This window comes from Gracilinanus agilis, chromosome 4 (genome assembly GCF_016433145.1).
Source record: "Gracilinanus agilis isolate LMUSP501 chromosome 4, AgileGrace, whole genome shotgun sequence".
Taxonomy (NCBI): Eukaryota; Metazoa; Chordata; class Mammalia; order Didelphimorphia; family Didelphidae; genus Gracilinanus; species Gracilinanus agilis.
Genome location: NC_058133.1, coordinates 150,722,677 through 150,741,764, shown reverse-complemented (window position 1 = coordinate 150,741,764; position 19,088 = coordinate 150,722,677). Strand labels below are relative to the sequence as shown.

At 35.6% G+C, this 19,088-nt stretch overlaps 1 protein-coding gene across 1 annotated transcript in view; it reads right to left on the bottom strand.

Annotated features, from left to right (window-relative positions):
- Nucleotides 1–19,088, bottom strand: part of NID1 (nidogen 1) — a 111,618-nt gene that overhangs the window by 57,959 nt on the left and 34,571 nt on the right. The window contains exons 5-9 of the mRNA XM_044671716.1: nucleotides 17,941–18,090; nucleotides 9,142–9,393; nucleotides 4,676–4,876; nucleotides 1,330–1,575; nucleotides 767–910 (exon numbers count right to left, since the gene is read on the bottom strand). Coding sequence (XP_044527651.1) covers nucleotides 767–910; nucleotides 1,330–1,575; nucleotides 4,676–4,876; nucleotides 9,142–9,393; nucleotides 17,941–18,090 — 993 coding nt within the window. The remainder of the gene's footprint in view (nucleotides 1–766; nucleotides 911–1,329; nucleotides 1,576–4,675; nucleotides 4,877–9,141; nucleotides 9,394–17,940; nucleotides 18,091–19,088) is intronic.

The following is a 19,088-nucleotide window of genomic DNA, read 5'->3' as shown; positions in this document are numbered from 1 at the left end:
GAGCATTCTCCTAGGGCATCCTCACTCTGTAATACCTAATTTCCTTGGATATAACCTGTAACCTTCTCAAGGAATATTCCTCCACAAAACTTACCCCAGACTACCACAGGTAAATTCCCTGCCTTACCAGTTACCTTCACTCTCACTTTAAAACCTCGCTATAAACTCTTCAAGTACCTTTATTGCATTATTGTCACCCATTAGAATGTAAGCTCCTTGAGGTCAGGGATTGTCTTTCTTTTTGCATATATTTGTATCCCCAAAACTTAACAAAGTCCTTGACACGTAATGAGAGCTTAATAAATGTTTATATTTCCTTTCTTCAGTTGCTGAATGTGCATAATGTGTGTGCAAAGAAAGGAGACTATTAAGAAGTCATTGTGAGGGGGAAACAAGTTGTGGGGATGGAGATTCTTGGGAGTAAAACATTAAGGAAAGATTATGAAGGAGAAAGAGTTTATAAGTGTGGACAAATGGAGGCAATTCTATACCTAAATTGAGTGAGTCTCTGTGGCTCTGGGTCCTACTTCCCATAAGTAATCCTAGCATAGATGGATAGTGATGGCAAGCCCTAGAAAATATGAATAAGTTCATGATACATTTTTAAGTAACTAATGGTCTCTGCTTGGAAAAGGAGCTATTTGGAATAAGTCAATGGACCTTGAGCTCATGAGAATAATTAGTGAGAAGTAATGAAATACTTTTGACCCAGTATGAATGTGTTTTCCTAGTTCAAGTCTTTCCAAGTCAGGATTAATAGCCATACCATAGCAAATCTGTCCATCTCCTCGGAAGCCAATGGAGCATTCACAAATGAATTGATTTCCTGGACCTGGGCGGCACGCTGCATTTGTGTCACAACCATGGGTACCTGTGTAGCAAGGATTCTGAAGGGAGTCAGGGGAGCCATCTGAAAATACAGAGATGTTGAAATTAATTTTCTGTGTGTTTAGCACTCAACGGAATGCCTTTGGCTTTTTTTCTTGAATTTGAAAAACACGGACAATAAATCTTACATGAGCTCCCCACTTGTGCTTGAGAAAGCATTTGAATATCTCCTTAGATGTAGTTTTGGATAACAGATAGTAGATATATGTAAATGGATAACAAGTGACCTACATTTTAAATTAAGCAATGTGCTTTAGTCTTTCCTTTGGGTCAATTTGGGTCCTTACTCTATATCTTTGCAATGAAGACCAAAATCAAGCTATACATGGAATCAGAGTAAGAGTATGGAAAAATCAATGTGTATATTCACACACACACACACACACACACACACACACACACATACACACACAAGCCCCCCAGAGTGAATGCTTTTTATACCTCCAATAGGACCAATTGAATTGCTCAAAGCATATCTCAAGATCTTCTCATCCTTATTGTATAGGACAAATACACTATCCACAAAAAGTTGCTGGGTGGGAGGAAGAGTCTGTGGGGGATCTTCATGAGTGCATTCCTGGAAGGTAATGGTCTGTCTCCATTGATAAGTATAAGTCCTTGAAGAAGAGATTCCGCCTTGAGCAGGTTCACTCACTTTATACTCCCGGGTGGAAGAGGATGTGATAACTAGAAAAGACAGAGAGATAACAATCATCAACAGTAAAAAAGGAAATCTTGAAGAAGGTTTTAAAGAACGATACCCCAAGGCCTATTTCAGTGAGTCAAACATTTTCCACCTATAACCCTACCAGATGATAAATTGGAACAGGAGAAATAAAACTAGTTTTCCTGTACTGGGATTGGTTTTTTTTGTCCCTGAAAATTCCTTCATTCTCTTATTCTTTTTAGTATTGTTGCTATCTAGCACTAAATAATTTTTTTTAAATAAAAAGTTTCAAAATTGACCCAGAACTTAGGAAGTCAGTTTTGTGTCAGAAGGCAGTTTCTGCAGCTATAAAAAAAAAATCAGGAACCAAATCTGGAAAGGGAATAGAGACAAAATTTCAGAGGAAAAGAAATCTTGCTGTTCACCCATGCATTGGCTACTCTAAACTTCTGGCTTTAAAATAAAAATTTATAAAATAGAAGTATGTTTTGCATGATAATACATGTAAAACCCAGATTGAATTGCTTGTCGGCTTCAGGAAGGGGGAGGGAAAAAGGGAGGAAGACAATATGGATCATAAAACTTTGGAAAACATGTGGAAATTTGTTATAAAAAAAAAACAAATAAATAAATAAAATAAAAATAAAAATTTATAAAGAACGTTTACATTTTATGCTTCATTATAGTTTTTTTTGCATAATAGGAGCTCAATGAAAGATAAAATATAATTAATGGCATAAGCTGTCTTATACCAAAATATAGCCTACATACAACTACTAAAATATCATTCATTTAATGATCAGCTGTGATAGACTTAGCTATTATTGGCACTATGATCCAGGACAATTCCAAGGGACTTATGACAAAGAATGCTATCCACCTCCAGACAAAGAACTGTTGGAGTCAGAATGCAGACGAAAGCATATGATTTCTCTTTGGTTTATTTGGATTCAGATTTTGGGGTTTTGGTTTTATAAGATCACTCACAAAAATGAACAATATGGAAATATGTTTTGTGTGATAATACATGCATAACTCAGATCCAATAGCCTGCCAGCATTGGGAGGGGAAAGGGAATGGAGGGAGTTCAATCATATAACTTGGGAAAACTTATGAGGAAATTTGTTATTATATGTAATAAGTAAAAAAATAAAAAATAAATCAAATATCCATTTGCAGGACTTTATATTATTACTGCATTCTGCCATCTTTCACAAAGGCAGGGGACTGGCTAGAATTTAATATTTAAAGGATTACATATTTACTCTAAAAATAAGAAAAAGTAAGGCATGGAATTTTCTTGGCTTCTGAGAGTCAAGAAAACAGTTTATTGGTAACTCTTTCATATGGGGCTTGTTTGACAAGGATTCTTATCCTAACTCTTTAATTATGTAGGTATGTAGGAGGGGCCCAGTCGATAGAATACTAGGCCTGGATTAAGAAAGGCCTGGGTTCAAATTCAGCTTTAGACATTTATTAGCTGTGTAACCCTGGGCTGTTTGTTTCAGTTTCTTCATCTGTAAAGTGGGGATAATAATAGCACCTACTTCCTAAGGTGGTTGGAAGAATCAAAAAAGATAATTATAAAGCACTTAGCACAATGCCTGGTACATGGTTAAGTAATATATAAATGTTAGCTACTATTAATATTGTTGTTATCATCCCTTAGGATTACCTCCTTTGACCAGTTCCTACCACTTTGCCATTAATTTCATTGTCCCCTCTACCTTGAATGCATGTTTCCCATCTACTCTTATTAAAATCTTTTGTCTAGTTTAAAGCCACTAGACACCATTTTCTCTTTTAAAATATATATACATATATATTTTATTTTCTCAATTACATGCAACAACAATTTTCAACAGACATCTTCTGAAATTATTTTATTTTTTAATAAAAAAATTTAAAAACCCTTACCTTCCATCTTGGAGTCAATACTGTGTATTGACTCTAAGGCAAAAGAGTGGCAAGGGCTAGGCAATGGGAATTAAGTGACTTGTCCAAGGTCACACAACTAGGAAGTGTCTGAGGCCTGATTTGAACCTAGAACCTCCTTTCTCCAGGTCTGGCTCTCAATCATTGAGCCATCCAGTTCTGAAATTATAAGACTCAAATTGTCTCCCTCTCTCCTTCCCTTCCCTTCTCCCTCTCAGAAATAGCAAGCAATTTAATCTGGGTTATACAGGTATTATCATGCAAAACTTACCTCCAAATGGGTCATTATTATGAGAGAATACTCATATAAAAACAAAACCCCCAAATAAAAACACAAAAATAATGAAGTGAAAGAGTATGCTTTGTAGATACCATTTTATCTAAGAAATCTTCCCTGAATCCTTTTAGTCATCTGCCTTACCTAAGTTCTGTTACAATACCTGACCATACTTCTCTCATATGTTTAAATTTGAATTATGTTAATTTAATTTAATTAAATTATGTTAATTAAAATTTTCTGAAGAATGCAAATTAATTTAAAATTATTTATTAAATAGTGAAAAAATAGATTAGAGAAAGAAAAGGCGTATAGTCACATAGCTGACTGCACACCTTCCTCCCTAGCTAACCCCACTTTCCTGCTCACCTCTGTTCACTGTTGACTGCTCAAGATTTCCTTATTCATAACTTATAACAAACTCCCTCCAACCCCCACCACATGGCATCACTTTTTCTGGGTGTCCCTAATTGGAAAGTCTCCAGTCCAGGCAGAGGCTGGTCTTCTAGACAACAGGAATCATGTGGAACAAAAGGTAAGCATCTTAGGAGATGTCAGGGAGCCAGGAGAGTTCTGGCATCCTCCCTGAGTACACATGTGTCTCCCATATCCAGCTAAATCTTAAGCCTTGTTTTCAATCCAATCAAAGGTTGTAAATGAGGCTGAAATGGATTTTTTAATTCAAAATAAAAATTTCCTTTTAAAAAGGAAAGAAGGGCATAGATTTATGTTAAATTCTCACAATTGGTACGATAACTTTATCATATTTCCCTTAATAGGGTATAAATCATGAATTTCTAACTCCATAGGAGAAATCTAATAAATCTAAATTGAGTCAAGGCTAAGTGTTACTATCCGTATGGTAATCTGGTTAGATAAGATCACCTTATCTAAAAACTTGGGCTCACCAGAGTTGGCATAATGGTAGAGTTCAGTGTATGGTTCTATCTGGACAGTGGAGCCAAATGGGATCTCAGGGACTCGTCCATCCAATTCTGTAGTAATGGTCAAGTGACCATGCTCATCAATGCCATTGAATTTTTGTTTTATAACCATCTTGCCCGGATGCCCAACAAAAGTCACTTCAGCTTGACGGGTGAATTCTCCCCCTACAAAAGAAAATCAATATGATATCGCAAAGTAGTCAACTCAATAGATCCAACTGTAATTGGGCCAACAATAAATATTCCCATGCTTAACTCTACCCCTTCACTCTCCTGCCCCCAAATACAATCATGTTGAGACCTCTGTAAGGTATGAACTCCATATATATATATATATAAGAATATATGCTGGATCCTTGGTTTAATTTGGTTAGAAATGAAAAAAATTGAAAAAAGAAACAAGAACCATGAACTTGACCCTCCTAGGACAAATTTTCCTTCTCCTGCATAGTCACTAGGCGTATCTCAGCTTCATAATCTCACTAAAAGCATACTGCTACGTAGCCAGCAGATGCTGATGAAGGAAGATAATGGCTCAGTGCAACCCACCAGCACTACCAAAATAATTCTAAGAAGCACAAGTGCTACTACTGAAAATGATTCAGTCACATCACATTCCTTGATGGAGGATGAAACATCCATTCATAAAAAGTGAATTTCTCATACCTTCCTCCTCCTAAAAAAGAGGAAGGGGACTATTAAGAGTAAAATGATGACTGTATAATCAGATGTGGTGCTATATCCACCATTTTGTTTATGTTTTTCTTTATTTCAGAATTCAATCTAAAGTGGGGGAATGATAAGATAGTCTTCCCTGAGAAATGAGTGTTATAAGGACAAAAGGCATAAGCAAAATATATATAAAATAAAATTAGTATTTCTCCTCTACTATTTGCTATATTTGCTTTTTCCACATTTTTCTACACCCATTCCGCAATTGCCTACCTCCCCCCCCAAATATAAAGCTGATGAGAAAATTCTCTAGGGCACTGAGAAGAATGTTGAGAAGAGATATATGGACTCAGTGAATATTGCAAGTGTGTATAAAAGACTTTCTCAGTTCACCAAATTTGATTGTCAAAAAAGTCCATGAATGGGAGTATAGAAGCTTTCTCCTCTTTAAATCCACTCTGATCCCAAGTACAATTCAAGAAGATATTCTCTAGCTTGTGTTAATTGGAGAGGAAAATGGCAAACCACTCCGTATTTTTGCTAAGAAAACCTCAAATGGGGTTACGAAGAGTTGGACATGACAGAAATGACAGAACAACCCTCAAGTTCAACTCAAAAAGAATTAAAACACATAGGACTATACAAGGCCAGATTAAACTTTTTTGGTTTATTAATTACAGTATAGCACAAAACAATCAGGTTCTGTTCATATACTGACTCAAACCCAAAGCAAGTAGTGAAATTTGGAAGTGGTATGGGTAGAACTAACACACCTACAACATGGCATCTTATAACTACTTTTGCTATTACTGATTTGTAGGTTCCTTCAGTCAAACAAATTCTTTTCAATGTCTGCCTACAAGCTAAAGTCATACAAATAAGGTGCATTTAATTTTGAAATGCTTAACTGCTTGAGATGATAGATCAGCACAGAAAAAGCGGAATGGGATGAGAAAAGAGGATAGAAAGCTCAACCAGAGAGGACTAAAGATGCTGCATGCTTCCCTCCTCTTGGCAGAAAAGTGCTGAGCTACTGGTATGGAATAACTTATATGTTATCAGGCAAGGTCAAGATATCAGTTTTCTTTGCTTGACAGTATTTCTTTGCTTACAGGGAGGGATCTATAGAGGAAAGTTAGAGGGAAATGACAGTAATCTAAAAATAAAACAAAACAATCAATAATATATTTCCAAGAAGACTGTCATTCAATTAATGCAAAAGGCTAAATCTGAATGACCTCCAAGTTGAGGCTAAAAATGAGCTGAAATGGTATCTCAGCCTCCCTGATATCTTGAGCATCTAAAAAAAAAGGCAGAAAAGGAAGCTAGGAAGACTGGCTTAAAACATGGCACTAAAACCATTCTCTAAAGTAGTGCTAGAAAAAACAAGTCCATCTTTCACTTACTGGTCAAAACTCAATTTCAAGTTTTTATGTTCCCCCTGAAGCAGATGATAGCAACATAATCATCAACAGCCATAGGAGAAGGAAAATGGTTGGGATGATGGGTGACATACTATATATCTCAAACTGCAAAGAAAACATGTACGACTCCACTCGGGTCACCAAAAAAAAAGTAAAAGATCTAGTTTTCTTGGGAGATGAGATATCAAATTTTCATCCTGTGCCACCAAACACCAAGAATGCCATCAGGATGTTACAAAAGAAAAAAAATCTTTGACTTTGAAATCAGAGGATCTGAGTTCAAATTTCTACTGCTATTTACTAACAGGATGACTTTAAGCAAGTCACCTTATCTCCCTGGGCTTTAGTTTCTTCATCTATAAAATGATGAGATTGGATTAGATGACCTGGTACAAGGTCTGCCTTCCTGTTCTAAAATTTATTATTCCTCAGTTTTCTCAGATGAAAAATAGGGATAATAAAATGTGTAATAACAATCTCACATGACTATTATAAAGCTCCAATGAGATAATGTACAAAAAGGTTTGTGTAAACCTTAAAACAATATAAATATCAGTTACTATTCTTATACTATTAACATGATCATGTAAGGGTTTTCAGAATATGACTAATAAGACAGGAAGAAAATGCTAACATTTGAAAATCAGTGATCCTAAAAGTTGGACCACCCATTTTAAAAAAGTCATAGTGGCCCCTCACAAATATGCTAACAGTTAAGGAAGTAATGTACTGTGTTATCTTTAACTTGTTTACATTCTCTGGGTTTTTTTTTTCTGGCATGTCTCCCTTCTTAGACTGTAAATAACTCAAGGGGAAGAATCTAGTCTTATTCCATTTGCATGTTGAAACGTGCAACACACAGCAAGCACTTAATAAATGTTTATTAAATGAACATCTGTGGTGATGATAACTAAGAGAATGTTTAAGACACAATTCAAGAAATAGTCCTAATTAATTGACAAATGTTTGTGGGAGGTAAAGATTCAGCAGATTTAGTACAATGATATAGAGGAAGAATTTTAATTCTGCTCCCAGGCATGGTTTTATTAACAAAGAGGATGAGTTTCAATGACGCATAAGAAAGGTTGTTTTGGGGGGGGAGTATAACTCAGGCAGTGTAAGAAAGCATCCCAAGAGGTTTCAGTAGGAAAGTATCATTAAGTAGGAATTAAATAATGCCAGATGTGGTAGGAAACAGAATGGGCAACTTAAAAATCTGGAGACAGAATAAAAGGTAGGGAAAGAGAAGAGAGCCTTTGGGACAATGTTAGTGGGGATGAAGGTTGGATCAGGGGGCTTGGAGGCTGACTTAGAGTATGCATAGACTAGGAAGGAAACAGGAAGAGAATGTATAGAAGCTTTTTTATTCCAGTATTGAGATGGAAAACTTAAAATGCAAATATTAGTTGAGGTAACACCGTGGAAACCATTCATTAGACAATCAGCTAATTGATATCTATAAAGACTGATTTCTGATCCTTTAGTGTTTTGGTAGCTAGAGAGGGAAAGGGAAATATAATGAGGAGGCATTGGGCATTTGAAGCTGAAGGAAACCTGAGAAAAACAAAACTTGGAGACTATGAATCTGTGTGGGATTTGCCCATTTACATTTATTTGGGAGAGAATAAACAGAAACTCTGTATAGACACTTTTCTAGGCTTTGAATGATTAATGGACATTTATAAATATAATGACTTATTTATAAAAAGAGCTTCCTTTATTCTCAGAGAATTATTTGTCAGTTAATCAGCGACTGCTAAATTACTTTCTTTGAACATACATAGAATCTAATGTTGGGAGTCATGTAGACCACATTTTGAAGATAAGGAAACTGAGGCCCAGAGGTTAAAAAAAAAAAACCAAATAGCTGAAGAAAGGATAGATTTTTGTTTTCTTCTTTACATATCATGAAAGAGTTGAATGTCAAATGCCTTTTGGTTTTGAACCTGAAACCTAACAGCCTACAGAATATGACAGTTTATGTGAGTTCATGGCTGGGATTGTGTTATCTATGTGTTGATCACAATCTCATGCATTGTCAAAGAATTTCAAGTTACCCAACCTGTTAGATCAAGATGTAGCTCCAGGCATTGTCAGTTAGCATCTCTCACAGAAAACTGACAGCAAGTTTTGCTTTCACATTATTATAAAGAATACAATTAATAAATATGCTCTGCCTCCAGAGATCAAAATAATCCTCAAAATGTTTATCACCAGCTATGCACAAGTATAGTGTTCTTTTCTGATACCTAAACCCCAAACTTATCTCTAGGTTCCACAGGCACCCTAAGAAAAGGCTAGTTGATCAATAGAATAATGATATAAGGAAGTTACCAGTGATGCTGAATCCATTCTTGAATCCTTCTTGCTCCACAGCAAACATCCATCCAATGATGCCTCCCACAGGAGCCAAAGGTACTAGAGAATAGCCCAGGGACTCAGGAATGGTGCTGATTGCTGTATAGGATCTCCCATGGTTCATCACAACATAAGAATGGAGGTCAGTATTCTCAAAGACAATTGGAGTTTGGCTATTCCCTACAAAGATCCTTCCTCGAACTTTGCCATTAACTCGTTGGGGAGAACCTGATTGGAAAACAAAAAATTATGAGAGAAGCAAAATAAAAAAACCATAAGCTATGCAGATTTTAGTTTCAAGCCAGTCTTTCCAAAAGGCTGTGTGGGAAATATGGGGTGAAAGGGAATACCACATATGTTATCATAAGTTCTTGTTTATGGAGAAACCAAACCATGATATTAGCACTGGAATGCACTACATTACAATAAGTTAAAAATCTTTAAGAAAAGATTGATAATAAGTTGCAAAAATATGATATGAAACATCCTTATTCAATAGAGGTTTTAAGTGTTCTGAGATCATGGAAATTCCTTTCTGTAGTTTGGAATTACCAGTCATTTGGAACATATCTGCAACATGCATCCTTGAACAACAACAAAATACATCACTAGCATGCAGATGAATATTATCTAATCCATTATTATTTCTGAACACAAAAGGATCCATTCCTCTTTAAATATCCCACCTCGAACGCCTCAGACTAAGCCTTGCCTTCTCAGAGATCATCCCAGAACTCTGGCACTAGAATAGAACCACTATAGAACTTCTTCCCCAAAAATTCTCACCCCAAATCTTGCCCTCCTCTTCTCAATAGTATACTCTAAAGATCTCTGGACCTTTTCTAGAATCCTGTGACTGCACCCCGGTGACTTCTGGAACTTTCTATATATCCTATAGTTGGATCTATATGTATTGTTTGCCCCAATTAGAGTGTGTGAGTTCCTTCTGAGCAGAGGCTATCTTGATTTTCTATTTGTATTCCCAGTGTGTAGCACAGTGCTTGGCACACAGTTAATTCCTTAAATGTGTCTTTGTTCATCCTATTCCCTATCTTCATCTTGAATTCAAAGGATGCCTATGATCTGACACAATGGGAAATGTTTAGTTTTCTGGCACAGACTCAAATATACATAGAGATCTGGAGAGGTTAGTCTCTAACTGGCCCTAAACAGTTAGATTTTTCCCTCCCAAACTCCCATTTTTCCCGCAATGTTCCAACCTCACTTTAGAGATGTGATGGCCATCATTGAAAGTTTTCTCAACACAGACTAAGTCTACTAAATAGTATCATCAATTTATAGTAAAATGAAAAAAAAGCAGATAACAGAGAATAAATACAAAAAGGGTGGCTGCAGTCCTATTAGAAAAATGTAAGAAAATGTTCATGAGCTGATGTGGCTTATAAATGTTGAGGCCAATCCAAAAAGATTTTTAAAAAAGCTGTACTGAGGCTAAGATAAAGATCAAAGGATCAAAGCTGTTGGATTGATGTGACAATAATAATAGATGACAGAATGAAGGTATTCTCAACTCTTATTTTATTTCTGTTTTTTCTGCTAAGAAGAATAATCTTTGGGTTAGAAAAGCTAAAACAAAATTAGTTAACAAGGTGCTGAAACCAAAGATAAGATAAGAGGGAGAAGAAAAATAAACTTTTAATAATCACATGAAAAAAGGCTCAAATTTTCCCCAAATTCTAAAAATGCAAAGCAAGATAACTGTACGCTATCTCATAGCTGCTAGAATAGCAAAAATAGCCAAAAATAATAAAGTTCAATGTTTATAAAGCTATTAGAAATCAAAGACCCCAGATTGGTACAAACATTTCTGAGCAATATGATAGCATGCAATAAGAATTGAAAAAGTCATCATACTTTTCAACCCAGTGGTTCTATTGCTAGAACTTTATCTTTAAAAGGTCATAAAGGGGGGGAGGGGGCAGCTGCTTAGCTGGGTAGCTCAGTGGATTGAGAGCCAGGCCCAGAGATGGAAGGTCCTAGGTTCAAATCTGACCTCAGACACTTCCCAACTGTGTGATCCTGGGCAAGTCACTTAACGCCCATTGCTTAACCCTTACCACTCTTCTGCCTTGGAACCAATACAGAGTATTGGTTCCAAGACAGAAGGTAAAGGCTTATCAAAAAGAAAATAAATAAATAAATGAGTGAATGAATGAATGAATGGATGGATAAATAAATGAGTGAATGAATGAATAAATGGACAAACAAATAAATGAATGAATGAATAAATAAATAAATGAGTGGAAGATCATAAAGGGAAGAGGAAGACCTATCTGTGAAAACAATGTATTCTCGGCTGTTCTATTTTTAAAAGCAAACCTTTGAAATAGCTTATATGACTAACGTAATAGTTCTCAAACTTTTTGGTCTCAGGATCCCTTAACCCTCTTTTTTTTAAACTCTTACCTTTCATCTTAGAATTAATACTGTATATTGGTTCCAAGGTAGAAAGCAGTAAGGGCTAGGCAATGGGGGTTAAGTGATTTGCCCAGCATTACACAGCTAATAAGTATCTGAGGTCAGGTTTAGACCTAAGACCTCCCATCTAAAGGCCAGTCTCTAAATCCACTGATCCACATAACTGTCTCCCTCCTTTATACTCTTAAAAATTATTGAAAAGCTTCTATTTATGTGGTTTATATTTATCCATCTCTGATGTTAAAACTGATAAAAAAAACCTGATCAAATTTGAAAAATATATTTATAAATTCATTTTAAAATAATAATTATATTTCATGAGAAAAGGCATTTTCTATACTAAATTAGTGAGAAGAGTGAGACTACTTTACATGTTTTCTGAAACCTCTTTAATGTCTAGCTTATGAACAGATATTTTCATATCTGCTTCTGAATTCAATCTTTTGAGATATATTATTTGGGTTGAGATATATGTGAAGAAAATCTGGCCTTATACAGATATGTAGTTGGAAATGGGATGAGAATTTAAATTGCAAAATATTGTCTCAATATTATCATGAAAATAATTTTGATCTCATGGATCTTCTGAAAGGGTTTTAGGAACCCCCAAGGAGTCTGCAGAATATAATTTGAGAACTGTGGTCTAATGAATGGAAAATGGCTAAATAATTATAGTATATTACTATAATGGAATTTTATGGTGCAACAAAAATGTCTAATAGGAGACAAAAAAAATGTAAGCGATATAAAGCAAGTCTAGCCAGACCAGAAAAAAAATTTTTTTTCAAATGAGAGCTATCCAAAAATGGAATGGGCCTTAGATCTAATGGCTCACCCTAATTGGAATTATACAAGGAGAGACTGAAGGGCTACTTGCTAGCCTTATTCTAGTGTTGACTACTTTCCAGGTTTGGGTTGGATTAGGTAGTTTCTAAAGTCTCTTCTAACTTTACAATCCTATAATTTTGTCAGCTGAGCCATGAAAGTTTATTAAATGAAGGTTTCTCAAATCAGCAAATAGCACAAATCAGGAAGAGACTAAGATGACACCTGAATCAAAACATTCTTAACAGACTAGAATGAAAGGGCCACTCTAATGAGATGAAATTGTATATGGAATTAATCATTAACAATCATTTAATTAAGTACCTATTAGATGCAAGGCAGCATGATACAACAGAAAGGTCTATAGATTTGGTTCCAAAGGATATAGGTTCAAATCCTCCCTTTGCCACTGGGATGTTATACAAATCTCTTCTCCTCACAGTGTCTCAGTTTCCTCATATGTAAAATGAGGATAGTTAACTAGCTGACTTCTTGGTCTCTTTCACCTCTAAATATATGATTCTATGCCAGGCTAAGTACTTGAGATAGAAAGACAAAAATGAAATAGTCCCTGTACTAGAGAAGCTTAAAAACTAGTCAAGGGAGATAACATGTGAATATACAAGCTAAGGATTTCTAAGGGGCAGGGGTGAGGAAGAAGTATATTACAGATAAATAGTGTGCCATGTATAAGGACAATTTTTTAAAAGTCAGTTTGTCTGAACCAAAATGTGTATAAATAAAGGTAATGTGTTAGGGTTAGATTGTGAAGGGTTTTAAATGCCAAACAAAAATTCATATTTGATCAAAGAAGTAATAGGAAACCACTGGAATTTGGTGAGTAGAAGAGCAAAATATTCATACAAACTTAATGAAAATCAATGGGCAGGAATGAAAACTATGGAGTATGGATTAGAGTCGGGAAAGACCTGAAACAGGAAGACCAACCAGAGGGCTATTTCAATTGTCCAGGGGTGAGGAGATGACAGCTTACCAGATCCAGAATGGCTGCCATGTAGAGATGGATGCAAGAAGTTGTGGAGGTAGAAGCAATAAGATTTGACAGGTGATTGGAAATACGAGGTTGAATAGATTGGGGGAGAGAGAGAAACAGAGAGAAACAGAAACAGAGAAAGGGAGAGAGAGAAAGAGAAAGAGAGGAGAGAGAGAGAAAGAGAGAGAGAGAGAGAGAGAGAGAGAGAGAGAGAGAGAGAAAGAGAGAGAGAGAGGCAGAGACAGACAGAGAGAGTTTGAGGATGACACTGATGTTATAGGCCTGAGTGACTAAGAGAAGGATTTCTGCAGAAATAAGGAGGTTTCAAAAAGGGGAGATTTGGAGGGAAATGATAATGAGTTTTGTTTTAGACATGTCAAACTTGAGTCTAGGTCTAAATGACAAACACACAGTGGGTAATGTAAGGCTGGAGCTCAGGTTGGAGACTATAAAGGCATATAAAAATCTGGGATCATTAGCAAAGACATGATAACTGGACTTATGTGAGTTAATGAAGTAACCATGACAGAATGTAGAAAGTAGAGGAAGAGGGACCTAGAGAGGGAAAAGTTAGAAACAACAGACCCAGAGAGGAAACAGTATCCAGGAAAAGAGTGATCAATAGTATCAATACTATAGGACAAAAAAACACATGAACTAAGAAAAGGCCATTTCATGCAAGTAAGAGATTACTGGGAACATGAAAAGTTCTAGTTTGAGGTTAAAAAAATCAGCTGCACAAGTACAAAACAGGAGAGTTATTGCTAGACCAAATTTTAAAGTAAAAAAATTCTGGGGGAGAGGATCTTCATAGACAGTAAATTCAGTCTGAAGAAAAGTTAACATGACCTTAGGTTGCATTAAAAAAGGGATAGTATGCAAGACATTCTCTTCTCTCCTATCCAAAATACGTGGATTATTATATTCAGTTCTGGCTAACACATTTTCAAGGAAAAGAATGACAACCTGGAGCACATTCTGTGGAAGAAGTCTAGGATAATGAGAAGACTGGATATCATGTTTTATGAGGATTAGCTGAAGGAAGTAGATATGTTTAGTTTGGATCAGAGGAGACATGGTAAAGGGGTAGGGTAGAAGAGGATTGTTTTCAAGTATCTAAAAGGCCGCCATATGGAAGAGGGATTAAACTTCTTCTGCTTGACCCAAGTAAAAATAAATGAGAGCTAAAAAAAATAAGAAAATAAAATAAATAAATAAATAAATGAGAGCTACAGGTGAAAGTTGCAGAGAGGGAGTAAAATATGTTATTTTGTAAAAACATTCCCACAATTAGACACATTCAAAAGTTGAAAAGGCTTCTACAAAAGGAAGTTAGTTCCAAGGATTTCCAAGACAGAAAGGCCCCATATATATAACAAATTTCACAGGAGCATTTTTTCTGGTATCAAAGAACTGGAAACAAGTAGCTGACCACTGATTATAGAGTAGTTAAACAGATAAGTGTAATGGATTGCTGGGCTGTAAGAAATGACAAATGTGAAGAATTTGGAGAAGCATGGGAAGATCAGTATGAACTGAGGCAAAGTGAAAAGATCAGAATCAAGAAAGCATATGCACAGGGACTATAATTATGTAAATAGAAAAGTGAAATTAAAGTTTGTGTAGTTATAATAACCAAACTTGACCTCAGAAAAGAATTGAGAGAATGCAACTTCTCTCTTCTTTGCAGAGGTTGGATATTATGGGTGTGGAATATCACATATTTTCACATATCATATCCACATGTTGTTTAGTTTTGGTGAACTGTTTCCCCCTCTCTGTTTTATTCTTTGTTCCAAAGGATGGCTTCCAAAGGTAGAGAAGGGAAGGGGATACATTTGGAAATTAAAATGACAGAAACAATAGATATCAATTTTTAAAAAAGAGGTTGTAGTTTTCCCCTAGCTGGAGATTTTCAAGTGGAAAATTGTTGGACAACTTGTTAAATACATGGTAGAGAGTTCAAGTATGGGTTAGACTAAATGATCTTAGAATTCTCTTCCAACTCAGATTATGTGTTTCTATATCTTGAATATGGTAGATGTTCAATGAAATTTATTAAAGAAACACCTGAATGAATGAGTTCAAAATAATTAAATTCACACCTGAGTGTATTCTATATCTTCCTTTTTATCTAGCTGTTTTCTACATCTACAAGAAGCTAATCTAAAGTTCTAAACAGTTTACTCTAGCATTTTGAGCATGGTATAAAATTTCCCATACAAATTTTTCATGACATTGGAGAGTTATGAATTCAGTAGACTAATATCAAAAAAATGCATTCTAGGAAAAATTACAATAAAAAGTTCAGCCAAGCTAAGCTAATAAAGGGAGGGCAAGGGAAAGAAAATGTCAAATCTTCAACTGAAAAATTAGGTTTTTAAAAATAAGAGGAAAGCCAACAAATATTTAAGCCACAAAACCATATTTTTGGTGCAAATGTGTATGCAATTTAAAAGTAAATTACAGAAGATTTTAATTTCTGAATTTGCTGTTGAATAGAAAGCAAAGTCCTTTTTGCTTCCAGCACCCCTAAGGTTGATTTTCTGCCCCCTGAAGATATATTAGTAGTATTTTTGGAAATTTCTGTGCAAAATGTTTTAGTATTTTCTACAAGATGAATCAGTAGATTTCTGCTCCTGCAAGTAGAGTGCTAATTGTTCTGACTTAACTGTATTTTTTCTTTGTTATAAAAGAAAGCTAATGGAAGGTCAAAAAGGGAATGTTAGATTCAGAAATGACTGTGGTGTAAAAACAAAAGGCATCAATTTGTTTTGTTTTTTGTTTTTTTTTTTAGAAAAAATGGATATTAGGAGATTGGAAAAAATAATGGCTTTTCTGTCCTGATAAATGCCTTCAGAGTTCATGAGACCAAATTTACAAAATCATGAAATTCAAAGACACCCCAAAGGCCATCTGGTTCAACCTGTATATAAATAGGGATCTTCGTACTACCTTTGTTGGAGACTTGAAGTGAGGAAGAATCCATTACATCCCAAGGTAGCTCATTCCACTTTTACATAGTTCTAGTTATTAGGAAGTTTTGCTTTACATCAAACCAACATTCCTAGTTTTGCCCTAGCCCTGCCAAAAAGAACAAGTCTAGTCTTTCTTCTACATTACAGCTCTTCATATAATTGAAGACAGCTACTTTGGTGCCCTTTAGTCTCCTCTTCTCCAGGATAAACATTCCCAGTTCCTCATATGGCATGATCTCCAACACTTCTCAAGCAAAAAAAAAATCTCCTGTCTGTCAATGTCCTTCCTAAAATGTTTCTATTAAAGCTGAATATCATAGTTGTACAGACATGGTCTATTACGGTCAGGATACAGAGGGCTACCTCTTTTATTCTATCTACTATGACTCTTAATGTAGCTGAAGTTTATAGAAGATATTTTGGCTGCCAAATCATGATGAACTGGTTCTAATAGTTAAGATGTTTTTAATTTTGAAATTCACAAACTTGAAATAAAACAAACATTTTATATCCACCATAAAATAGAAAATGAGGACTGTACACGAAACAAACTCTAATAGGTAGAGCTTAACTTTCTTTTGATGAGCTGGTTCTAGAACTCCCCAGAGCTACCTTGGAGAACTAATATCACTAGAGAGGCTGGAACCAATACAACCAATCAGGGTCTTTTTGAACATTAGGCTTATCAAGAACCAAACTACATCTGTTTAGGGCAGGACACAGCTAAAGCAGATCAGAGTCATTAGACATATACCAATGGGGTTGATCCAGGAGCCTAGTGTTTTGTACCCTTGCTCTAGTCAGGACTTATCCTACTTGGTTCAAAGGCACTTGGCAAAAGGAATAGAAAGGCAAAACTAGATGAGGGGTTATGTTTTTAATTGTCTAATTCTTTAGGGACAGTCCCAGAATCTAACAACCTATTAGGTTTACAGACCCATGCATTGCTTTGCTAGCAAATTCAAATAGAATTAAGTAGAATTTACAAGGTGGTAATGAAAAGTAAAAAGCAAAGAAAATGAAAAAATGTTTATAAACCCAGCCTCTAGCTACCCAATCTCACTATTTCTGCCCATGCCTTTGCATGGCTAAGGATAGAAGCATCTAAAGCCAACACAAAAAAATATGGACCTATTCAAATCAGAACAAGCAGATATAAAGCTAGTCCATTAGCAAATTATGAATAAAATATAGGGGCTAAGCGATTCAAAATCATTTGCCTGATGTAGACATATTTTGATTTATTTTTTTAGTACTTTAAGGATCTGTGATTTCAAGTGACCTGAAACTCACTCTACGAGTCTGGATGATAATCCTTCCACTGGTGCTTCATGAGCCCCCTTAGCTAAAAGTTCCATTACTTGGTAACCAATCTTTTTTGGGGGGTGGGGTTGAGAGTCCCCTCATCTTACTGCTAAAGGTATTCAATGTCTCTAGACACTTGGATGAAAGCAGCAATTTAAAAGCAAAGATTCCTTTCCCTGCAACCACCACCTCAAACACCCCATCAAATCCATCATAAGGAAGTGAATTAGTTACCTTCTGCAACGCACTGTCTACCATTTCCAGTATATCCAGCAACACAACGGCAACAAAAACCTGTTGCGTAGTCTTGGCATTCTGCATGAATGGAGCACTGGTATCTGTTGTTGGCACAAGTCTGTCGAGAATCAGTGTTGTACCTGAAAACTGTTTAAAAAGAAGAAAAAAAAAAACAAACCTCCAGTGAGGGCCTCTGGGAATATTAGCTGGAACTACACTTTGGGATGCCTTTTCCCACACTATAGCTAAAGCATACGTTCTTTCCTTTTTTCATTTAATTAATTAATTTATTTTTGACATTCTGATTTTTTAATTTTGAGTACCAAATTATCTTCCTCCCTCTCCTACCCATTGAGAAGGCAATGTGATATCAGCTAGAAATCTGAGATCATGCAAAACATATTTCCATTTTAGCCATGTCACAAAAAAGCAAGAAAAAGAAAGTAAAAATTAATATACTTCAATCTACACTCAGAGTTCATCAGTTATTTCTCTGGAGGTGGGTGGCATTTTTCATCATGAGTCCTTTGAAATCGTCTTGGATCATAATATTGATCAGAGTAGTCTTTCCCAACCGGAACATTATTACAATGTTGCTGTTACTGTGTACAGTGACCTCCTCATTATTCACTTCTGCTCACTTCACTCTACACCAATTCATGCAAATCTTCCCAGATTTTTCAGACACCATCTCCTTTTTCTTTTCTTTTCTCATAGCACAATATTATTCCATCAGAGCAAGAGTTTTTAATATAAGGTCTTAACCACAGGATATCAAGGGGGTCCATGAACTTGAATAATGAAAAAAATTACAGCTTTATTTTCAATAACCTCTAACTGAAATTTAGCATTCCTTTCAATTATGAATGTAGGCAATAAACGTTATTCTGAGAAAAGGTCCATAGGGTTGACAGGTTTGCCAAAGGAAGTCTTTCTGAACACACAGAAAGGTAAAGAACCTGACCTAGAGGAATTCAGAACAACTCACCAGAAGACAAATTAAATACATATAAAGATTCATTAGAGACCAACAAAATGGGAATTTATTGAAATCAGAATGGTATCATTATTTAAAAATCACAAAGGAAGATAGGAATTTGAGAAAGTCACGATGTAGTTAAATTTATTTTTTTTGGTTGAACTAG